We start from the raw sequence: 25,286 nt of genomic DNA, 5'->3' as shown, positions 1-25,286 counted from the left end.
GTCAGACATATTGTATGGTGCACTGTGCCACAATTTACAGTCGGTGAACAATAAGGAATCAAATGAAATAAAGCATTGTTCACTTCCCCCCCACTTGTGGCACTTCACTGGGCGCTGGCAATCTGTGAGAAGGTTATTATGCCCGTTGAATGGAAAACAGCTTGTGCTTTTAGATGAACGAGGCTGGTAGAGAGGCAACAACAGGAAGACACTCTCTCCCCTTCTGCCTAAAGATTAAAAGAGACTCTTTTCCTGTCACCTCTCTCTTCTTTGTCCTCTCTCCTCCCCCCCTATATTTTCTCTCCCTCCCTTTCTGTCCTCTCTCCAACCCATATCTCCTCTTTCTTTTACGTGCAGTCGGGATGTGGGGCTGCAGACGGTGCAGGGGGTGTGAGGACACTAATAATACTAAGTGGGTGCTACAGCCGTGGGTGTGGGGGTCTGAGAGAGGTGCAGAGGAGAGGCCCCCATGCAGCTCACTGAGAGATGGTGTATGTAGGAGGGCTCCAGGATGCTTCGTAGATCAGCATCAACCATCCCAGCCCCTGTTTCCATCCAGGGGCCCTCATTAGCCCCTCTATCTGAAGTGCATTTCACCCACAACCTCGGTATTCCCTATTTAATTGGACACTTGAGCGGAGCATTGCGCATCTGGCTCTATTGAAGTCTGACATTTAAGACTGCTGACCTTTCCAGGCCCTCCACAACTAAATAATGATTAGCCCTGGCCATTGTTCCACCACAATCGTACACACACACACACAGTGGCGTGCACACGAAAAGAGGAAAGGTGCTGAACTAAACACCTGCAGTATCTAGCAGTCTCTGACCAAAATACGCACTGTACGTCCAGAAACCTTTATTCACACAAATGCTGGGGGAAGAGGCTTCGGGTGTTCACAATAGAAAGATTGGGTGCAGACATTCTATTGTCAATCTATTGATCTGAATGCCCTTTCCATTTCTGTGGACATCTTACAATAGTGTGTCGATCTAAATTAACTTTGCTTGATGGTGTTTAGTCCCTTTTTCCCTCATATGCTCTGTGCATTACAGGGTGTTAAAAAGGTCAATTACATTCATGAGCTTTGGATAGATGTGCGAGGCATCGGAGCAGCAGAAAGATAATAGGCAACCTTCAGATCTCTAATGGTGTGGTCATTTCTCTTCAGTCTCTGTCTTCACGGTCTCTAGGGCTGTGGGACTCCACTCGCTCTGGGCTCTGATAGTAAAGAGGGCCTCAGATACTATATAGCGTTCTCTCTCTCTCTCTCTCTCTCTCTCTCTCTCTCTCTCTCTCTCTCTTTCTCTCTCGCTCAATACCTTTCAGTTCCTCTTCATTTATCTCTATCTCACAATTACCACGCATGCCTCGATCAAAACAAAGGCCTCACAAACAAATTAGCCCGAGGTAAGGTGGGCTGTTTGTGGGGAGAGATATTGACAGGTTTGGTCACACATCTTATGCATGATGTGACAGTCAATATGTTTTGCCCAATGTTGTATTGTCCTTCAGTTTTCATTTACATATATACCACAATCTTTTTCAAAATGTGTATCTCCGTTTCTCAAACACATGCCACTCCAAGTTAGAGAACTGGAGTCTGGAGTAGACTAGATGTAGGCCTATACAGAAAGCCATTCATTCCTTGTGAAAAGCTGAAACTGAAAGAGCCCATTTGTGCATTTGTATTTCCACTTGCATCGCAGTATTTCATGCCAGAGGTCTGAGAGGCTGAGGTCTGAGAGGCTGCACGTCATTTTTTTGCTTTCTGTCCCATGTGGCAGAGGGATGCTTTTCATGGTGCCATGCTGGATAAGTCTGCTGGTGTGATAGACACTGGAGAGAGGCCCAGAGCCTGGCTACTGGCTATGCTCCCCAGGCCAGGCCTCGACTCTGTGTGTGGATCGGACTGGGGCTCCAGCCAGCAGGGCAGCAGGACAGCTGCACAGGCCTGCACTCAATACCTGGGCTCTGAAGCTGGAGCTGGGCTCGAGCAGAGAGATGTGTCTTTAATGGAGCACAAGGACTTGGCGCCTTGCTGAGAGAGAGAGGGACATTATTTATAAAACACTATCAGGGCTTTGTATAATCAAGCAGCTGTGAAAACAACACTTCCTAATATTGCCCTATTTATATTCTTTCTCTGTGAATTTGCATATTTTATCTCCCTGCACTTCATTATAGGGGACTTATACAACACAAACAAAGAGAGGGATGAGCAGAGGAGGGAGGGGGGATCTCTCTTCTCTGGCCGCCTTATATTGACTATTTTCCAGTAGATTTTTTCGAAACCCTCTCAGAAGCGTGGCTAAAAAAGCAAGCTGATGAATTGAGAATGAGTGTGATAATTCAGCAGGCACATATGAGGGGGCTAGGGAGTGGGGTGGCACAATAGGGAAAAATATTTAGAAAATATGCATCCCTAAACCAGTATTTAAAGGCCCAGTGCAGTCAAACACATGATTTTCCTGTGTTTATATGTATATTTGCACAATATGAGGTTGGAATAATACTGTCAAATTGTGAAAATTATGATAATGCCTTTTTAATGTAAGAGCTGTTTGACAAGACTGCCTGAAATTTGAGCCTGTTTTGGTTGGATGGAGTTTTGGCCTTCCATGGTGACATCACCGTGTGGTATATTAGTTAATAGACCAATAAGAAAGAGTTCAAAACTTCTCTGCCAATAACTGAACATTTTCAGTTTCCCCCTCTACACTCAGACGATTCCAAGACAATCCTAGCTAAATTCTTGCTTGAGAAATTTCCCTTTGCTAAGAAGCTATTTTTGTTTCTTTTTGACAATTTAATTGAAAATAACCACAGTAAGGTACTTAATTGTTACCCAGAAATTATTTGATATCCAGATACAAATGGCTGCATTGAACCTTTAAAACATGTATCTTGCCTACCCACATGCTTTTTGACTACTTATGCCTAGAGTCAATATCCCCTGCCTTGCAAATACAACAATTTCACGCACTCTTCACATAATCAGCCATGGGTTTCGTGTTTGGCATGTTGGAAAACGTAAACAACATTTTCACAGCCTCTTTCTCCAACAGGGAAGACAGCTGTGATTATTTCTTTGTCATCAGAGCCACCACTGTTGTTAAGCACTGCTGTGTAGCAAATCCTTATAGAAAAAAAAGATTGGATTTTTGTTCCTGGGTGCCTTTTGTATCTCCAGTAAGGAAGTGTATAATAGAGGTTGATGCCGTGGTGTCTGTGCTGTGTGGATTGAGTTGGTGGGGGCTGGTGTGTGTGTGTGTGTGGAGTTGTCTGTTTCTCAGAGCCAGTGCAAAACCCATAGCACCCATTGAACAGCAGCAGTCTCTGCTCTGCAACCTGCTCAGGTACATTATTGATATGGTAACCTGTTGGCTAGGCAGCCTTGTTTGCATGTTTACTTCAGCAGCCTATTTTCATTCTCTTACTTGCCGGTGGCGTCCTGTGTTGGCTCAATAAGGAGCAGCTAGCTGTCAGGATGTATCTGCCGCGCAGCACTTGGTTATCAGATCTCCATGTTCCCTTTCACCTCAGACATTTTCGTGTTCTAACAGCTCAAGATGAGCTGTGTTTTCACTGTGTCATATTAGCTTGCCTCCATTTTCTGGATGTGAAAGGAGATGTTTGATGCAACTCCACTGTGTCACAATCAAAAGGGAATCTTGCTCATTTGCTCATTTGAAGGGGCCCTTCTATATGTTGTGAAATGCACACCGAGTCTACAAAACATTAGGAACACCTAAATATTGCGTTGCACCCCCTTTTGCCCTCAGAACAGCCTCAATTCGTCAGGGCACAGACTCTACAAGATGTCGAAAGCATTCCACAGGGATGCTGGCCCATGTAGACTCCAATGCTCCCACAGTTGTGTCAAGTTGGCTGGTTGTCTTTTGGGTGGTGGACCATTCTTGATACATGCGGGAAACTGTTGAGCCCAGCAGCGTTGCAGTTCTTGACACACTCAAACTGCCTGCCGCCTGGCACCTACTACCATACCCTGTTTAACGGCACGTAAAACTTTTGTCTTGCCCATTCACCCTCTGAATGTCTTACATACACAATCCATGTCTCAAGGCTTAAAAACATGCCTCCTCCCCTTCATCTACACTGATTGAAGTGGATTTAACAAGTGACATCAATAAGGGATCATAACTTTCACCTGGATTCATCTGGTCAGTCTATGTCACGGAAAGATTAGGTGTTCCTAATGTTTGTACACTTAGTGTACCATCTCTTTGCTTCTTTTGGGGGGGGTGTTTCACTGTGGACCTTTTGATTCTCAACTTTACCCTGTGAAACGAAGCAGGGTGCAAAACATAGTGTGGCACAAAATGGTGTTATTACTCTGATTGAAAATCGACCAAGCCGTTAAACAAATGTGAGTATCCATTGCAAATAACTTGTTTTCATTTTGAATCCCAAGAACTTAGATCCACCCTCTAAGTTGTGGGTGGCATACACAAATGAATTGTATTGTATGAATACATATTTCTAGAAAAAGAAAACAGCAAGAATCAAAAACATGGCTTAGTTCTTTGGACTTAATTCAACAACTCAGCTGTGATACCTCATTAGCTTCAAATACATTTTGAGCTCCAATTATAGGCCTTCAAACTGATGCTGAGAAGGTGTTTGTGAGGGGAGATGACCCTGAGTGTCTATGACTTGTAGGTTTGGCTTCAGGATCCTGCTGGATGGCTAAAGGCACAGTTCCTCCTCATGTGCCGCTTGTCCCTCAGCGGGCTAACTGCTGTTTGGGCATGGGTTTATCTACTATTATCTGTCAAACATCGCACACCTGCTAGCGACACTGGCCTCTGGTGCAATCCCATAGGCAACGTGCTGTCAACACCAACACCTACAATGTGTCACTTGCTGCCTCCATTTGTGGCAGCTCCAGGGGCTGTGGGGATAACCATTAAGCCCTATTCCCTATGACCAAAGCCTCCCCAACAGCTATGTGTTTAGTAAGCTGACAGTTTGTGGATTTGGAAAAATAGAAATATGATAGATTAAAATACACCCGAATAAGTTACTTTTTATTAGATATTTGCTGTCCATTGTTTGTCATATTGACTTGTTTACCTCAGTGAAAATATTTGAAATATTCATGATACACCAGTCAAAAGTTTGGACACACCTACTCATTCAAGGGTTTTTCTTTATTTTTACTATTTTCTACATCATAGAATAATAGTGAAGACATCAAAACTAAGAAATAACACATATGAAATCATGTAGTAACCAAAAAAGTGTTAAACAAATCAAAACATATTTTAGATTTTAGATTCTTCAAAGTAGCCATCCTTTTCTTCATTGACATATTTGCACACTCTTAGCATTGTCTCAATCAGCTTCATGAGGAATGCTTTTCCAACAGTCTTGAATGAGTTCCCACATATGCTGAACACTTGTTGGTTGCTTTTCCTTCACTCTGCGGTCCAACTCATCCCAAACCATCTCAATAGGCTTGAGGTCAGGTGATTGTGGAGGCCAGGTCATCTGATGCAGCACCGTCACTCTCCTTCTTGGTCAAATAGCCCTTACACAGCCTGGAGGTGTGTTGAGTCATTGTCCTGTTGAAAAACAAATGATAGTCCCACTAAGCGCAAACCAGATGGGATGGCGTAACGCTGCAGAATCTTGTAGTAGCCATGCTGATAAAGTGTGCCTTGAATTCTAAATACAGCACAGATAGTGTCACCAGCAAAGCACCCCCACACCATCACACCTCCTCCATGCTTCACGGTGGGAACCACACATGCAGAGATCATCCGTTCACCTACTCTGCATCTCACAAAGACACAGCGATTGGAACCAAAAATCTCAAATCTGGACTAATCAGATCAAAGGACAGATTTCCACCTGTCTAATATTCATTGCTCGTGTTTCTTGGTCCAAGCAAGTCTCTTCTTCTTATTGGTGTCCTTTAGTATTGTCACACCCTGACCATAGTTTGCTTTGTATGTTTCTATGTTTTGTTTGGTCAGGGTGTGATCTGAGTGGGCATTCTATGTTACATGTCTAGTTTGTCTATTTCTATGTTTGGCCTGATATGGTTCTCAATCAGAGGCAGGTGTTAGTCATTGTCTCTGATTGGGAACCATATTTAGGTAGCCTGTTTGGTGTTGGCTTTTGTGGGTGATTGTTCCTATCTCTGTGTTTGCACCAGATAGGGCTGGTTTAGGTTTTCACGGTTCTTGTTTTGTTAGTCTGTTCATGTGTTGTCTTTATTAAAGAACCATGAATAGAAACCACGCTGTGTTTTGGTCTGCCTCTCATTCACCACAAGAAAACCCTTACAAGTATTGGTTTCTTTGTAGCAATTCGACCATGAAGGCCTGATTCACGCAGTCTCAATCTGAACAGTTGATGTTAAGATGTCTGTTACTTGAGCTCTGTGAAGCATTTATTTGGGCTGCATTCTGAGGTGCAGTTAACTCTGAACTTATCCTCTGCAACCTTCATGTCTTAAAGTAATGATGGACTGTTGTTTCTCTTTGCTTATTTGAGCTGTTCTTGCCATAATATGGACTTGTTTTTTTAATCAAATAGGTCTGTTTTCCAAACCTGCCTTGTCACAACACAACTGATTGGCTCAAATCCATTAAGAAGGAAATAAATTCCACAAATGAACTGTTAACAAGGCGCACCTGTTAATTGAAATGCATTACAGGTTATTACCTCATGAAGCTGGTTGAGAGAATGCCAAGATTGTGCAAAGCTGTCATCAAGGCAAAGGGTGGCTGCTTTGAAGTATCTCAACTGTAAAATATATTTTGATTTGTTTAACACTTTTGGTTACTACATGATTCCATTGAATGAGTCGGTGTGTCCAAACGTTTGACTGGTACTGTATATACAAACAAATGTGGACACCCCTTCAAATTAGTGGATTGGGCCATTTCAGTCACACCCGTTGCTGACAGGTGTATAAAATCGAGCACACAGCCATGCATTCTCCATAGACAAACATTGGCAGTAGAACGGTCTTACTGAAGGGCTCACTGGCTTTAAAAATGCCACCGTCATAGGATGCCACCTTTCCAACAAGTCAGTTTGTCAAATTTTTTGCCCTGCTTGAGTTGCCCAGGTTCACTGTAAGTGCTGTTATTGTGTAGTGGAGACATCTAGGAGCAACATCGGCTCAGTCACGAAGTGGTAGGCCACATAAGCTCACAGAACAGGACTGTCGAGTGCTGAAGCACGGAGCACATAAAAATTGTCTGTCCTCACTACTGAGTTCCAAATTGCCTCTGGAAGCAATGTCAGCACAATAACTGTTTGTTGGGAGTTTAATGAAATGGGTTAAGGGCTTAGTGAGCCCTTCAGTAAGACCATTCTACTGCCAATGTTTGTCTATGGAGAATGCGTTCTCATGGCTGAGCAACCGCACACATGCCTAAGATCACCATGCGCAATGCTGGAGTGGTGTAAAGCTCACCGCCATTGGACTCTGGAGCAGTGGAAATACGTTCTCTGGAGTGATTAATCACCCTTCATCATCTGGCAGTCCAACAGACTCATTTATTTACATTTTTCCCATTTTTCTCCCCAATGAACTCGGGAGAGGCGAAGGTTGAGAGCCATGTGTCCTCCTAAACACAACCCTTCCTTGACACACTGCTCGCTTAACCCGGAAACCAACCGCACCAATGTGTCGGAGGAAACACTGTCCATCTGGCGACTGAAGTCAGCTTGCAGGCGCCCGGCCCACAACAAGGAGTAGCTAGAGTGCGATGGGACAAGGAAATCTCGGCCGGCCAAACTTTCTCCTAACCTAGACGACGCTGGGCCAATTGTGCGCCGCCTCATGGGTCTCCCGGTCACGGCCAGCTGTGACACAGCCTGAGATTGAACCCAGGTCTGTAGTGACGCCTTAAACACTGCGATGCAGTGCCTTAGACCGCTGCGCCACTCAGGAGGCCCCCCAGTAGACAAATCTGGGTTTGGCGGATGCCAGGAGAGCGCTACCTGCCCGAATGCATAGTGCCAACTGTAAAGTTTGTTGGAGGAGGAATATTGGTCTGGGGCTGTTTTTCATGGTTTGGACTAGGCCCCTTAGCTCCAATGAAAGGAAATCTTAACGCTACAGCATACAATGACATTCTAGACGATTCTGGCCTTCCAACTTGGGGCAACAGTTTGGGGAAGGTATTTTCTTGTTTCAGCATGACAATGCCCCTGTACACAAAGTGAGGTCCATACAGAAATATTTTGTCGAGATCGGTGTGGAAGAACTTGACTGGCCTGTACAGAGCCCTGACCTAAACCCCATCGAATACCTTTACGATGAATTGGAACACCGACTGTGAGCCAAGCCTAATTGCCCAACATCAGTGCCCGACCTCACTAATGCTCTTGTGGCTGAATGGAAACAAGTCCTCTCAGTAATGTTCCAACATCTAGTGCAAAGTCTTCCCAGAAGATTCGGGGCTGTTATAGCAGCAAAGATGGGACCAACTCCATATTAATGCCCATGATTTTGGAATGAGATGTTCGACGAGCTGTTGTCCACATACTTTTGGTCATGTAGCGTATATGCAGCAAATGGCCAACGACTTTCAGCTAAATAACTGTAGTGTCAATTCTTTATATTCTTTCTGTCCATACTAATACAGCTTTGAGAATTCATATTACGAGAGTGCAGAATATAGCCCCATGACCCTCGCCAATCAATACAAAATTCCCTGGAGGAAGAGTGGCCCTAATGAGCTGAATTGACCGGCACTGAAATATGATCACTATTTCTGCAGCAGTCATTTGTTCTTTTAAGAAAATATAAATTTACTCTAGTGTATCAATGAGAATACTCTGCAGGATGGCGGGGGGAGCGATGATACCTCTTTAAATATTTAATGAAGGAGTTACACAATAAAGTTTGTTCGTGCTCTTGCTGTCAGTTTGGAAGTCTGACTACTTCATGGTCGCCTAGTTTTTAATGAAATGTTAATTAACAGGCAAAATAAAGGAACTCTACTAAGACACAACTCCACCCCAAAAATAAAAGCATTATTTTTATGTAAATAGTCCCTTGAAAAATAGACTCTCCCATGTTTTAAAAAGCCTGTCTTGGATTTACTACCATACCCTCATTTCCTGTGAGTGTTTCCCTTAAACACATGATCTTAAGGCATACTTCTAATAGTTGTCCAATTGATCCTGCTGTCCCTGCTGTACTCTCATATGCTTGGCCAAGGGCATAGCATTCTGCATGCCAACCTGCTGCCATCAGCCCCGGCCAGCCGTCAGACACACCTGTGCTTGCGTCTGTCCATCGCACAGATTGGCACAGGTTCTTTGTTTTGGCTGTGCGCTTATGCTAATAATACCTAATGTCACAGCGTTTCCACCAAAATCCCACATCCACTTGAAAACCCCGTCCAACACACAGGCATGGAGGCACTAAAGACCTGCTGTGATCATAATGCGAAGCCCGTTTAAATTCCAGTCACAACGAGATGACGTCCGTCTCAGCAGTCTAATTCCATCATCAACATCATTACTGCTATTATCCCATGTCTATTTTTAATACGGGGTAATGTATCACCAATAAAGATAAATGAGGAAGGCAGCGAGGAGGTAATTGGCAGGACATGATGTCTGACTCTGCACTGACTAAAGTCTACAGTGCCAACTGCTCCCAAAGCTTCAGGAAAATGTATCCTTTATGTGGCCTAAGTGCTCTTTTAATAGCGTTTGTATTACCTTCTAACTGTTCTATAAATGTGTGTTTAACATGTTGCTTTTATGTATTTAAGGGTGGGGAAACTTCATAGTTGTAATGGTTTTAAGTATATCTATTCTCATTCCACAGTATATAGAATTAGTGTGCAGATCTGTTACGCTACATGCTGGGGTCAGGTTGCTTGAGGTAGGATAGGGGAAGTTCAGTCTTAAGCCTGAGACACTTCAAGACAACAGCTCCTGGAATTGAGCGGTATTATTGTGCCAGACATGGGCTTGAGGACCTAGCAATTAAACAGTAGATTAGATTAACAGTAATCCTTCATTGGAGATGAGAAACTGCTGAAATCTCTTGTCTACCAGTGAGACTCACTGGTCTTGTTTATTAAAGTGTTCTTTGTCTTACTATTTCAGAATTTCAGAGAATTGTTGTCTATTTTATTTTATTTATCCTGGTAAATTGACTGAGAACACATTCGAATTTACAGCAACAACCTGGGGAATAGTTACAGGGGAATGAATGAGCCAATTGGAAGCTGGGGGATCATTAAGTGGCCATGGTGGTATGAGGGCCAGATTGGGAATTTAGCCAGGACACCACCAGGGTTAACACCCCTACTCTTACGATAAGTGCCATGGGATCTTTAGTGACTACAGAGAGTCAGTACACCTGTTTAACGTCCCATCCAAAAGACAGCACCATACACAGGGAAATGTCCCCAATCACTGCCTTGGGGCATTATTTTTAGACCAGAGGAGAGAGTGCCTCCTACTGGCCCTCCAACACCACTTCCAGCAGCATCTGGTCTCCAATCCAGGGACCAACCCTGCTCAGTGTCAGTGGGATGCAGGGTGGTATGCTGCTGGCAGTGATTGACAAACTGATACACAACAAAGGTTCCTATGAATATTAGCATTGCAGTATTTTGCACAACCCCAGAGATAAAAGCAGTTACCATATTGAAATAGGAGATCTAGTTCTATTACAATAATTGAAATAGCCATCCAGATACCTGTCCTCATTCTCCGTCTGAGAACATCTCCACTGGACCAGCATATCTCTCACAACCCTCAACAAGGGAAAACTCACACTAACATAACAGCAACCTATGCCTCAAGCCTTGATGTCTGATCTGAATAAAAAAAAATGCAATGAAATTACAGACGAGAACAGCATCCAAGTTCTGCATGAGTTACTTTTCGATTACGACTGGCGAAGCAGAAAAACATTGTTAGTGCCATTTATCGACTATGCTACTCTCTATTAAAATACAAGTGAAGAAATCCATCCCATTGTGTAACAACCGGACTATTTTACAATAGCAAACAGTTCCCTTTCTGTCAGATGGACTTTGTCATCTAGTGTAAAAAAAAAGGGAAAGATTAAAAGGTACACCAGGCAACACATTGACTGAGACACACTTGTACGCCCACAAACAAATGGAATCAGTGATCAGACCAGATAATCATCTCTGTGGCCTTCTTCTCTTCTCTTGGTTTCATTCCAGGGGTTGAGGACTCAATGGAACCTACAGAGGCAGAATGAAAGTAATAGGTGAATTTATTGATTACGATCATTATGTTTTTTTGCTCTTCTAGCTGAAAGTATCTGGAAAGAAACAGCAGGACAAAAAGCTGAAATCTTGTAGTCAGCTCACCGGGGACTATGTTTCTTGAATATCCTCAGTAGTTGAGGAAGTTGACTTTAACTGTATTTCAAACCATAATTTATGTTTGTACAAATACCAAAATAAAGATTCCTTTAGAATAAACTTCTGTAATGAGTGATGTATAAATGTGTGCTTTATCGCAGACAGTCACAATCACCAACAAGGTGCTATCCTTCATCTCCTTTTGAGTTACAGTTGAAGGTTTAAATCAATCACATTTTCTGTGCCACAAAAATGTACTTCCAATGCATAAAAAACGTTCTGGTGCAAAAAAAAAAAAAAAAAAAAAGAAAACAAGAGGTTCTAAAATGAAGGTTTGATTGAATTCCTGCCATTGTCTTTACTTTAGGATATTATGTAGGGTAGATGCGTAGGTAGTGTGGCCTGTTACCTGTCAGTCAGTATATACACTTTATTTCATTATTTCAATAATTTAATTAATTAATTTTCAATTTAAGAAAAATATAAGAAGCTCATTCTTGTTTCTATTAGCAAGGTCTTGTGATGGAGCGCGCGGCTAATATCCTGAAATGATGTAGACCAGGCCAGAGTAGCAGAGTGCAGAATAGAAGCCCTTCCCAATTCCCCTTTGTGGTTTATATATATATATTTTTTATACTTATAGAGGGAAAACTGTCAACCATATCCAAAGTGCAAGACCAAAGAGAAATAATGTATGCTTTTGTGAGGTTCTTGGAAGACGATATGTGTTACGCTTTACCCGCTTCAAATGTGAAAGATTTTAGACCTCTGCACAAAACAGATTTTGATAATCAGAAGGTGTATCTGGTTCTCAGAACAGAAGATAATGGTACAGGCCAGTCGTGCAAAGCACAGATTCTTGCCCTTGCAGGTACGTTATCTTCGTGCTCTCTTTGTTTGACTGTTTATGAATTGAAATAGTTCAATCGTTTGAAAAAGTGAGACTAGACAGCTCCTAGAGAATAAGAAAACATGCCTTTTCGGTCTGCTGTCAAACACAAAGTTCGCTAGCTAACGTTAGTTATCAAGCTGACAACAATGTTCTCGCTACGATGCTATTGCTAACGTTACCTAGTTTACATACGGTTATTTTTCAGGGCGGCATTTGTTGTCGTATCACATTTTTGCATAGTACAGCTAGTTAACGTTGGTTTTCTTGATGACATTGTTTTTAGTTGGCTAATATATCTAACGTTCGCTAACTAACTATGACATTAACGTTAGCTTGCTAGCCAGTCAGCTAGCTAGCTAACGCGTTAGCTTAGCCAGCCACATACTCATCCAGATTGTTTACTAACATTGGATAAGTTATTTTAGCTAGCAATACACACCAACACCTCTACACGGTTGTTGATATGATAGCTAGCTAGCTTCATGATGTGATGGCAACCACTATCAATCGACCTTTGCTAGCTAGGTCGGACAACGTCAAGCCAGCTGCATACAAGTTAGCTAGCAATATGTATACATCACAACGGTTATTATAGCTTTCAATAACGTGTCCTCGACACATATGAGTGTAACGTTGTGTGCATGCATTCACACATGCATCGTGTAACAGAGCAGCCACATATACATTTTCAACATCTACAGTAGCTAGGGTATTTAGCTAGATTACTAATCCTCGTGTTCGAACAGTCCCTGGCTAATGTCAGTTGAGTGCATTAACTAGGTTTGTTGTTGTTTCTCGTGCTGTAGCTAGCTAACCATTCTCGGTCCACACTGGATAGCTAACTAACTATATTAGCTAGTTGGATAGAAAACAAAAACTACATACAGCTTGTTTACTAGGGATGGGTGAAACAAGATTGAGATGAGCTGCATGGATGAACGGTCTTTAGCTGGCTCGTATTTGCCATAACGTCCTGGAAAATTCCCTTCGATTTTTTTCTGTCTCGACTTTATATATCAAATGCTTGCTGACACTTAGATCTATTTTGCAGATAACGTTGATGAGTTTGAACATAGTATAATGCAAAAAAAGATGAAAATTCCGAAGATGTCAACAAGGAATATGGGAAATTCAGTTGAGAACCACTTTGGGGAGGAACGACTGCCACTGAGACATAAAAAGGTAGGTGCAACTAAAGCTAGTCAACTAGTATTCATAGTTTTCAAACTGTTAGAGCATTTCTGTGATTTGGGGCTCTGTGAAATTGTTGGTGTGTGATTCAACCTCTTCACCAATATAATGCGGTTCATGAGGAATATGAAGAATACTGATGGTAATTTGTCTTTTGATAATTTAACTAACTGAGTTTTGGATGTTTCCTGCTGTTTTATTTATTTTTTATTTTTTACAATATGCTGGATTAACACATGTAGCACTCTGGACAGCTGCAAATCCTCTGAGCTGCTCATCCAAGACCTCCATGACACCACTCTTCCCAGTGATTTTAGCCCATCTGTATAATTTTGTCAAGCAAAGCCCCCCACAGCCATGGATACATAGTCAAACATTCGTAACATAAGTGTTCTATTAGACTGAAATGATGACAGTTATGACACACCAGATCACTCTTATCACATGAAATGATGATGCAGTCTCCACATCATTATCACATTCATATCCCTTGTGTTTTAAACAATGATTAACTGCATAAAGTCCCTTTTGATTCCACAGGCTCAGACACCGGACCATGGGCGTCCCACTGCCAACTCCTCCAAGAGCCTGGCAGCGGTGGTGGCCCGCCTGGAGAGGAATGCTGTGAGTTCCTGCATGGAGGGAGAGGAGGACCTGGAGGAGGACAGGATGGAGGAGGAGGAGGAGGAAGAAGAGGAAGAAGAGGAGGGGGACTCTGGGCCTGAGGATGCGGTGGTACCGCGGGTTCTGTATGAGGAGCTGGTCCACAGCTACAGGCAGCAGGAGGAGGAGGTTAGGAGGCTACAGCAGGAGCTGGAGAGAACCCGCAGGCAGCTGGTCCAGCAGGCCAAGAAGCTGAAGGAGTATGGCAGCCTGCTGACAGAAGTGAAGGAGTTACGTGACTTCAACAGGAGGCTGCAGGATGTGCTCCTCATGAGGCTGGGCAGCGGTGAGAGACACACACTCACCAGTCACCTCTCACTGCAGCCTCCCATGCACATCTGTTCAGGTTAAGAAAAAACTGTTTTACTAGACTAGTGTCAGCCACATTTAGAGTTGTCTGGATTTTGAATTTGTAGGTTTGGGTACCTTCTTATATTGCTTTTAGTGATCAGATGCACAGTTGATACCAGAAGTTATGAAAGAATTGGTTGTTATCATTTGTTTTTGAGAGGGGGAGGGGGGGAATCAGTATCAGTGACTTTGGTTTTGCAAAAAATGTAAATAAATATTGAGTGTCAAGTGCTTGTTCACTCAATGCTTCTTCCACAAAAATGAATACTACAATTTTGAGTGGATTTTCCCTTTAAGCCAGTCCCATGGCCAGCTGCACATGTTTTGCATTGGGGCCCCTGGGGTGTGATATGGGGGCCAGGCGGTCTAATGGACAGGCTAAAGATTAGACTGGCCAGGGTGCTTTGGGATCAGGAATGTAGTGCGCTGACCGATATTAAAACTCATCAGCTACATTAGAGCTTAGTGTGGCCAGCCACCAAGCCAGCTTACTGGGCTAAAATAGTCCCGCTGTCTCGGTGCACAGGGAAGCCTTGCTGCATGTACTGGTCCAAAGCTAAGACTAGAACTCCCTGACCACATGCTGTTGTGGATGAGTCAAAGACTCGGTTAGTGCTCTAGGCTTGTTGTTCCTGAGAGACTACACTACACAGTATGCCTAGAGATATGCATCTCAACTTTACTTTTGATTTTGCACCTCATACAGAGCCTATGCATGACAATGGCACTCAGACAATCAAAGCAGAGGTGGTGGAGCCCATCATTGAGCCACAGGAAGTGTGCAGAGAAGAGGCCAATACCAGCTCCAGCCACTCCCCCTCCCCAAGAACAGTCTACACTTTTAATGATGGCAAGGTGAGTCTAACCACCTCCAGCCCCCCCCCCATCTTCCTCGCTGTGGTCGCTTTGATGGGGAGGAAGCATTACATTTTCCCTTACACATAAACTTGCATTAAATTAGCCTTCTCCTCTCCTTGAGGGTAAACAAGGCTGAGATGATTGTCCTTATTATAGCTTCAGCATCAGCACTGTTTATTGCCCTGTTAGTGGTTGCAGGGCTACACACGTAATTCTGCCTGCTTCACATGACGGGGGAATTTGTGTTCCAAGCAGAGAGCCTCTCAGTTCAAGCGTGAAGAACAAAAGCAAATTAGAACTCTCACACATTGCCTGCTATTAATTATTTCTACCGGAGGAATCTAAGTGACTGACGGGTAGCCCTAGAAAGAAAATAGAGAAAGGGTTCCTCTAAGTTAAGAGCAGTGAAAAGCTTGTCTGCTGGCCATGGGCCTAAGGCACATTAGCTGCAAAGAGAAAAGCCTTTGGATGCCAGCCTGAAGACTTCTCAGTGATAAAGGCAGGGTGGCACACATGGCGCTCTCAGCATTAGCTCACCTATAACTCAGGGCAGGTCTGTCATTCCGCTTGTAGCGTTGTTTGGTGCAGACTTACACAATGTGTCATTCTGGGGTTCTATGCCATTATAAATACTCAGTGCAATTCATCCAGGCTGGAACCCATTGCCCCTTACTTATTTACAGTGCCTTGCGAAAGTATTCGGCCCCGTTGAACTTTGCGACCTTTTGCCACATTTCAGGCTTCAAACATAAAGATATAAAACTGTATTTTTTTGTGCAGAATCAACAACAAGTGGGACACAATCATGAAGTGGAATGACATTTATTGGATATTTCAAACTTTTTTAACAAATCAAAAACTGAAAAATTGGGCATGCAAAATTATTCAGCCCCTTTACTTTCAGTGCAGCAAACTCTCTCCAGAAGTTCAGTGAGGATCTCTGAATGATCCAATGTTGACCTAAATGACTAATGATGATAAATACAATCCACCTGTGTGTAATCAAGTCTCCGTATAAATGCACCTGCACTGTGATAGTCTCAGAGGTCCGTTAAAAGCACAGAGAGCATCATGAAGAACAAGGAACACGCCAGGCAGGTCCGAGATACTGTTGTGAAGAAGTTTAAAGCCGGATTTGGATACAAAAAGATTTCCCAAGCTTTAAACATCCCAAGGAGCACTGTGCAAGCGATAATATTGAAATGGAAGGAGTATCAGACCACTGCAAATCTACCAAGACCTGGCCGTCCCTCTAAACTTTCAACTCATACAAGGAGAAGACTGATCAGAGATGCAGCCAAGAGGCCCATGATCACTCTGGATGAACTGCAGAGATCTACAGCTGAGGTGGGAGACTCTGTCCATAGGACAACAATCAGTCGTATATTGCACAAATCTGGCCTTTATGGAAGAGTGGCAAGAAGAAAGCCATTTCTTAAAGATATCCATAAAAAGTGTTGTTTAAAGTTTGCCACAAGCCACCTGGGAGACACACCAAACATGTGGAAGAAGGTGTTCTGGTCAGATGAAACCAAAATTGAACTTTTTGGCAACACTGCAAAACGTTATGTTTGGCGTAAAAGCAACACAGCTCATCACCCTGAACACACCATCCCCACTGTCAAACATGGTGGTGGCAGCATCATGGTTTGGGCCTGCTTTTCCTCAGCAGGGACAGGGAAGATGGTTAAAATTGATGGGAAGATGGATGGAGCCAAATACAGGACCATTCTGGAAGAAAACCTGATGGAGTCTGCAAAAGACCTGAGACTGGGACGGAGATTTGTCTTCCAACAAGACAATGATCCAAAACATAAAGCAAAATCTACAATGGAATGGTTCAAAAATAAACATATCCAGGTGTTAGAATGGCCAAGTCAAAGTCCAGACCTGAATCCAATCGAGAATCTGTGGAAAGAACTGAAAACTGCTGTTCACAAATGCTCTCCATCCAACCTCACTGAGCTCGAGCTGTTTTGCAAGGAGGAATGGGAAAAAAATGTCAGTCTCTCGATGTGCAAAACTGATAGAGACATACCCCAAGCGACTTACAGCTGTAATCGCAGCAAAAGGTGGCGCTACAAAGTATTAACTTAAGGGGGCTGAATAATTTTGCACGCCCAATTTTTCAGTTTTTGATTTGTTAAAAAAGTTTGAAATATCCAATAAATGTCGTTCCACTTCATGATTGTGTCCCACTTGTTGTTGATTCTTCACCAAAAAATACAGTTTTATATCTTTATGTTTGAAGCCTGAAATGTGGCAAAAGGTCGCAAAGTTCAAGGGGCCGAATACTTTCGCAAGGCACTGTATGTAGCTGCTGAAACATGGCCCTTTGATATCTTATTTGGGCTGAATGGTTGTGGGATGGGCGTTTGCTGCTGTTGGTTATAGTGTAGCCTCAGATCTGAGTGTAGGTGACCCTCACTACATATCTGTGCTGCGTTACTGCAGGTGCACCTGGGCGGGGGCATCTGGGTTCAGGAAGAGAAGTGGCACCAGCTCCAGCGGACACAGGGAGACTCCAAGTTCACCAAGAACCTGGCCGTCATGATCTGGGGCACTGAGACCCTCAAGAACAGGAGTGTCACTGGTGTGGCCACCAAAAAGAAGAAAGATGCCCTTCCCAAGCCCCCCCTCTCCCCAAGCAAGCTCAAAATAGTTAGAGGTAAAACTGTATAGGCCTGTTGTCAGATGTTTTGGGCACGTTTTGCAACTCAACGTTTGGAATATCTCTGTGATTTGTTGAACAATACACACTTATTTTTTTCCCTTTTTTGCAGAGTGTCTGTATGACCGAGTGTCTCAAGAAACGGCGGACGGCGCAGAGATCACACAAAGATTGTCCAAAGTGAACAAATACATCTGTGAAAAAATTATGGATATCAACAAATCCATCAAGAACGAGGAGAGGCGGGAATCGAAGCTGCTCATTAGACAAACCGTCAAGATGGAGAATTTCACCTACGATGGCATGTAGTGATGAAAAGTTGTCACCATACTAGAGCTCATTCTCTTTTCTTGGACTGCCGAAACAGAAGAGGGTGGGTAGGTTCATGTGTGCCAGGCCAGCACTAGAGATCCTCAGTAGGTGCCCAAGGCCCTAATCCATTAGCTGCAAGACAGCTTTACCTGCAAGACAGCTTTACCTGTCAATCAATGCAGTGAGTGGTTAAGTGTTTTGGTGTGTCGTATGAACTGGTGTGAGAGATTCTTAAATCAATCATCTGGTTGTGAGAGAATGCAGTGGCGCTCCAACCAAATATTCTGTGTCAGAACATGACGTTGTGTCCTAATATTCTTAGTGATTTCCCTTGACAAATAACTTCTGATTTGTAAGAAGATATTCTGGACATGCTAGTTTGTCGCGATTCAGAGGTTAGCCACACTGAAGGCCTTAGTGTTGAGTCTCTGTGTGTGCTATTGGTACTTAAAGTGACGTGGGGAGGTTGTTAATACGCACTTTTTCAACAGGGTCTCTCTGATATACATGTCTTAATTGATACATGCCACATTGTGCAGATATTCCGTTGCCCGAGAGATTATTGCTGTGTGGTCATCTAGATGGGATGCAAGGTTTGAGGTCTCGTTACCATGGGAATATGCCATTTGGATTTCCATAGTACAGAGCACCAATAAACATGAAGAGTTTGGTAGAGCGAGGTTTATCATTATTTGTCTGTGGTGCTTGTCCACATCAGACGTGTAACGGTCTTGAGAATATATGTTTTCTGGATAATGATTAACAGTGTATATACCCTACTTGAGAGATCCAACTTGAGTTTACATAAATGTGATTGTTGTAGTAGTGTCTTTATTCAAGCTGTCCTGCAGATCGTTCAACTGTTTTGGAGTTGTGGTACAAGATTTTAAGCCCAGAAAGGCTTTATGTTTATGGGAATCATTGGGGACTGTGTCCTCCAGTTATTTAGTAAGATGTGATTTTAATCTAAAGTAAAGCTGATATCTTTAAACTGCACTTTGGTGTCTGAATGTGAAAGTTTGTCAGGTACTGTGTTTGTTTGGCTGTGGGTAAAGCTGTCTGCAGTGGTCAGTGTCCTGGCTAGATCCCTGGATAAAGCAGGATTCCTGCTCTCTCACAGCCCTCTTCTTTGAGGCACACCACTGGGAATGAATTGCTATATAGTGACAACTTCCAATGACATGCCATCAGAACTTTTCAAATGTTTTTTCCCCAAACGGTTTGTCTGGCTGTCTGCAACCTGGAACTAAATGCTGCGGATTGAATTCTCAACTGTGACCATGTGGCTAACTGTGAATCACCTGCAGGTCTGCCTGTCAAGCCTTTTTGCCTCTTCACTTTCTATGTATTTTTGTTTGTGTCTATGGTTTTTCTTTTGTATTTCTTACAGTTCGATCAATGTTTTGTTAAGCTGTGGGGATATTTTAGTGTATATAACTAGTCTCTTTTCACAAGTCATGTACTTTTCAGTTTTTAGTCCGACTTACACATTAACATGGTAAACTCCTGTATTTTTTTTTATTGACATTGTAATTCCTTTGTTACCTGGCGGTCATTTTTATGTTTGTTAATTTTTTGGGGCTTTAAGCTTGATATTGTATCCAAATGTAGATTAGAAGCATCTAAACTCAAAGAAAAGAAGTGTCTCTCACGTCGGTAATCTCTATGAAAAATAAACTAGGCAAACCACAATTTAAAGTAATGTCTTTAGGAGTCAATATAACCCTTCCCTTATGTTCGATTCGGCCTACAACTCAATTTGACCTCAATTTGAAGTACATCACAAATTACTTTAACCTCCCAAAATGTCTTTATGTTCCAGTAGCTGAGAATGTCCTCTTTCATATGCTTTTATCCCTAAGTTGATAGACCCAACTGTTTAACATTTAGCCAAATGTTTGGTACAGTAAATCAAAGTCGTAAATCTAAATTAGATTTAATAACATTTATGACATCAGATCCCTGTCCCTCGGCCTCTGAACATCACAGGGAGAACATACTAATGTCCTTGTGATCCCCAAGGATATATCTTTACTGCACAGAGAACCATTTTTCTCTAGCGCAAAGGTCAAAGTCATGGTCAAATTGACTTCAGATAAATCGACTGAAGGGAAGGGTTAAATTTCCCCTATTTTAAGGACGGGCTGTATTTTCAAATCAATCAATGAACGCACTTTAAATCTCTTGTGACAGATTCTCCATTTGTAAAGAAATGGATTTGTTTGCAAAACCGATTTGGTCTCAACTTATTTTGGCTATTTAGAAGAAGGAAAAAAGACTAATAATAATAATCGATGCACCTTTTAAATGGTCCTGATAGGTCTGAGTTCTGGTTTATTTGTATGAACTGAATACGTGTGAAGAGTGGTCCTCAGTAAGCTATGCCTCTGGCACACAGTGCTTTATATTCCCCAGGGTTTGCCTATTCTCACCAACATGCCACTCCCCAGGCATTGGAATGGGCTTTAGGCATGAAACTAATATGTAAAGGATGTTTTTGTCCTTCCTGTATGAACCAGACGGTAGAGCTATACAGAGAGGAACTGTATGTTAGCTAGTTCTTTAAAATGTTGCGCTAATCTTCTGTCTGCTGTTCTCTTGTCCCATTGTTTATATTTTCCATGTTTTGACTGTTATTTTTATGTGCTTTGAATTGGCCCCACTATTTCAATGATGTGTTTTTTTTAAAGATGTAGATTAGGGTTCAGTGGGAACACTGGAAGTTCAGCTGGAATTATATCCTGGTTGAATGATCGGCGACAACAAAAAACATAGTCCTTTTTGGACACGGATGGATCTCAGTCTGCTGTTTGTTCTTTTTACAGACAACTTTTAAAATGTGAGAAATTGCACCTTCCCTGTATTTTGTAGTGCTGATGAGTAGCTAGTTGTTAGGAAAGCCAAGATTTATAACTGGCCCCTCCCTCCAGCTCTTTAGACAGCTAATGGTTAAAAGTGGGCATGGCCATTAGGTATACAGTACATGGCCTGGCCTCACTCAGCCCTCACAGCCAGTGATCCCTATGGCCACCCAGATGATGCTTAAGAAAACATAGGCAAAGTGTCTTGTTGCATTGCTATAGCTTTGCTCTTATTGACAGTAGAAGCATGCTAAACCCCAGACTGCACTAGGTGCCATTCTCTCTCTGGTTAAATGTTGGATCCATCTGTGTTACCAGACAGGTCATGTATTGGAATGGCTATACAGCAGGGGAGGGCAGCTCTTATCCACAGGGCTGGCAGGATCCCTGAGCTTAGTACAAACAGACAGCATGGGGACTGGCTGGGGGGATCCGGGCAAGTTGACATATGAAACAAGCAGGGACTGTACTGTGCTTTTTCATCATCTAAAGTGATTCACAAATTCAAGGACCTTGAAAATGTGCATCACTACTGGATTGTGTGCTCTTAACTGAATGTGTAAAGATGCTGGGTATCTTGAGTGTTGTTGTGGGTGAGTGGTTATATTAAGCCAAAATGTTGAATGCTGATAATGGAGAGGGGGGTTGAACTTGCACAAAAATGTCCCTTGCCAAGGTTTTAGTCCAGAGTTATCTAAGCTACCACAGAGACTAAATATATTTTTGTTTTTAAATATTCTCCCTAATGTAGATGTCCTATCATTTCTGTAGAGATCAACATGGTCCTGTTGGGTCCTTGCGCACAGTATGTATTACATTACATGCATTTAGCTTTTAGTTTGTGTGAAAACTGTTCTGCTGTGTGGCCCGCTATGAATTCCTGTGACACATGTTGTTAATGTTGTTTACTCGTTTGTTTTCTGATGCCAAAAAAGGGGGTATGGTTAAGTAGCAATGAAGATATAATATTAGACGTGTCAACTGAAAGGCTGACCCGTTCATGAAAACATGCTGAGGACCAGTCCAGGTTTAACCCACCAAACTGCCCAGTGTTCCTCCTCCTATCACAGCCACTAGGCGTACTGACAGCACTTCCTTAGGTATGCAGTGGATATGAGGTTGTTCATAAGGAAGATTTGTCATAACGTCATTATGGCAGTGAGTCCCACTGCTCTCTCTTCCTCGCTGTGCTGTGTGATTCATGAAGCCCAATATCACCACCTCGGATACAATGTTTTTTTCTAATTTGGGCAAAAGTCCGTCCTTCACTCTCTCTCCATGACACTGAAACCGATAAGTGTTGAGGAGATGTAAATTTGTTAGTAGGTGAACGGAAGAGTGGCCTCCGTTCCTCGATAACCACCTTTCATCAAGGATGGGGCGACAGGTACAGTAGCCTAGGGGTTAGAGAGTTGGGCCAGAAACCGAAAGGTTGCTGGATCAAATCCCCGAGCTGACAAAGTAAAAATGTTGTTCTGCCCCTGAACAAGGCAGTTAACCCACTGTTCCCCGGTAGGCCGTCATGTAAATAATAATTTGTTCTTAACTGACTTGCCTAGTTAAAGGTTTAAAAAAGTGTTGTGTATCAAACCGGAGTCCTTCGCGGAAGATTTTTAAAGTCTGCCACACTTCCTTTTGTTTTGTCGTTGGAGAAAAACATGCACATGTTTTAAAACTATACTAGTTACAGTTTTCATCTATAAAATATCTTGCACAACTAACTAAATGTTTTTTGTGTTTTACAAGTATTATTATGTAAATGTCACTGCCTGATGACACGCGAGTGGAGAAGGAGTCATTTCATACAGATGTATTTTCATCCATGTTCTCTCTCCTCGATTACCTTTTGACGTTTTTCAAAAGGAGGTGAGAGAGGACAGAGGAGAGGACGCAGGAGTTGGGCAAATCCAATTGAGAAAAGGCCAATGTTAAGCTTACTCTAAATGAGAAAGGGGCTTGGGGAACTAAGTGTAGTTCCACAATTCATTGGCAAGTATACTTCATCTAGCTTCACTGTCCTACCTCATTGCTTCTCTTGTGTTCGTGTATGATGTATATTTTTTTTAAACTATAGGAAAATACCTTATTGATAACTCATTTCCAGATGTACAGTATATGTAAACTCGTAACACCTCAGTACTACACAGGTGATATCATTATGAGGAAATCAGTTTTGTAAAAATGCTTACTAAAGAGCCTGCTGTCAATGGATGCCCAGTTGTCTCCAAAAATGTATTTCAACTGATTGCTCCTTTTCACTGGTTGATGGTGCTACCAGCAAACGGGTTAACTGATCTCTCTTACCTCAAATGGTGCTAATTTTTTCTATGTTTTTATTCTCATTAAGTTGTATGTTATTCAAGTTGGTCATCCTAAAATAAATGACAAATCACATTTCTAAAATGTTAAACTACACTTTGCAAATACTATCAGATACATTCTGGTTTGAGCTAAATCAACTCTTCTGTTTTAAGTGAAGTAAATCATAGTTCCTTGCTTATTTTAAAATATACTTTAAGCAGTTATCTAGGAATTGTACATTTTGGCATGCTTCAGATTTGAGAAGGTGGTAACTTTTCATAAGCACATCTCAGATCACCATTTATCCAAATACTGCTATTATTTTGCTGCATGTTGGCTATATGGGCAGTTGTGCTAAAACCAATTTCAAACTGGACTGGGCAGTTCTGTTAAAGATAGATTTGGTCCTCAGCAAATGTTTGGTTATCCACAGGTCAATGCTGTGACCACTTCTACAGACAGATTGCAGATGACATTATTAGGGTATTTCTTGGCAGTGTCTCTAATATTTAGCTGGAAATTAGATATTGGGTTGGATAGGGTTGTGAACTTACCTCTCTAGGAGAATATGACATTTACCATTCATTGTATCTTATAAAAATGTTTAATAGATGGTTGTGAAATGTCCTGACATCTTCATGTTGATATGTGACAATTTGAAGAATGTCAAAAAATTGTCAATTTGACCTCTGAAAAAATAGTTTTGTTTCACTCCTTGTTAATCTCCTTCATTCTTGCTGCTGAATATACATTTATAAAAATTATATCAATATATACGTATCAATATTTTTTCAAAATATGTTAATTGAGAGCGTGTTCAATAAGTACTGTGAACCAGAGCCATAGATATATGATGTTTATATGTATTCCATATCTGTGGCTCTGCTGTAATGATGTTGTCTTTTTAAATCCCTAGTTTCTTGGAGCCAGAGATACATGCACAGAGGGTTTTAAGAACAGTCTATTTTCTGAGATCCCACATGTTCCTGTGTTAGTTGAGGTGGGGGGAGTAGAGGGAGCCTACGTCTGTGAATGTGTCCGTGGGCACCAGAGTTTGAAAAGGGGGGAGGGGGGTGGCTCATCAGTGTGTCCTGGGGGGGGGACCCTCACACAGTCACCATACCCCAGAGCTGGCCTATACAGAAAGGAAATGTTATAAAAATAAATGTCCTTGCAAACCGGTCACACCTCCGCTATACAACCGACTTTGACTCTTAGCATCATTATTCTGTGTTTGCTGCACCTGTTCAATGTTCAGATCAACAAAATAAATCCAGATGTTTATTCTACCAGAACATTTGACTCATATGGCTCTTTTTTTCAAAGAGTTCCTTTCATTTTGCATCTTCTCTTTTTTAACTTTTTTAACTTGCTTATCGCTCAAATAACACCTACCCTCACTGCCCTATCCCATGTGGACAAGAGGAATACCTATGTAAGAATGCTGTTCATTGACTATAGCTCAGCAGTCAACACCATAGTACCCTCCAAGCTCATCATTAAGCTTGGGGCCCTGGGTCTGAACCCCGCCCTGTTCAACTGGGTCTTGGACTTCCTGACGGGTCGCCCCCAGGTGGTGAAGGTAGGAGACAACACCTCCACTTCGCTGATCCTCAAAGCAAGGGCCCCACTAACTAATTTTGATTCAGACATTTGGAACTACACTAATAATTAATTGGATAATAATTGGATTCTCTTATTTGTATTTATTTACCTCAAGTGGTTTCTATTTGTCTTTCTTACCTTTTTTTATATTTATGAGTCTTTTTGTATGTATTTATGTATATAGTTTTATATTTATATTGTTTTAAATGTTATTACCCTATTGCTAACA

At 42.2% G+C, this 25,286-nt stretch overlaps 2 protein-coding genes across 3 annotated transcripts in view; both read left to right on the top strand.

The window, feature by feature from the left end:
* The window catches only part of LOC110522763 (cytosolic carboxypeptidase 6), a 474,879-nt gene that overhangs the window by 334,615 nt on the left and 114,978 nt on the right, over window positions 1–25,286 (top strand). The gene's annotated exons all lie outside the window — the stretch shown is intronic.
* On the top strand, window positions 10,525–24,747 carry LOC110521557 (BEN domain-containing protein 5). Of its 2 annotated transcripts, none has more exons than XM_021599174.2 (6): window positions 10,525–12,223; window positions 13,296–13,426; window positions 13,976–14,444; window positions 15,156–15,304; window positions 17,762–17,975; window positions 18,091–24,747. In XM_021599174.2, the coding sequence occupies exons 1-6, from the start codon at window positions 12,043–12,045 to the stop codon at window positions 18,285–18,287; spliced, it is 1,341 nt and encodes a 446-aa protein (XP_021454849.2). In that variant the 5' UTR covers window positions 10,525–12,042; the 3' UTR covers window positions 18,288–24,747. The 2 variants fall into 2 exon arrangements, with proteins under 2 accessions (XP_021454849.2, XP_021454850.2); XM_021599175.2 differs by having other exon boundaries at window positions 11,975–12,223; window positions 13,976–14,384.

This window comes from Oncorhynchus mykiss, chromosome 30 (assembly GCF_013265735.2).
Source record: "Oncorhynchus mykiss isolate Arlee chromosome 30, USDA_OmykA_1.1, whole genome shotgun sequence".
Classification (NCBI taxonomy): Eukaryota; Metazoa; Chordata; class Actinopteri; order Salmoniformes; family Salmonidae; genus Oncorhynchus; species Oncorhynchus mykiss.
Note: the sequence above shows the minus strand (reverse complement) of the source record. Positions and strands in the feature narration are given on the sequence as shown.

Bases quoted from the DNA above. Each gene is read 5' to 3' on its own strand.
- LOC110521557 (XM_021599174.2), top strand. From the start codon at position 12,043: ATGTATGCTTTTGTGAGGTTCTTGGAAGACGATATGTGTTACGCTTTA. The intron at 13,427-13,975 runs GTAGGTGCAACT...TTGATTCCACAG, and splicing joins TGCCACTGAGACATAAAAAG to GCTCAGACACCGGACCATGG. The intron at 17,976-18,090 runs GTAAAACTGTAT...CCTTTTTTGCAG, and splicing joins CAAGCTCAAAATAGTTAGAG to AGTGTCTGTATGACCGAGTG.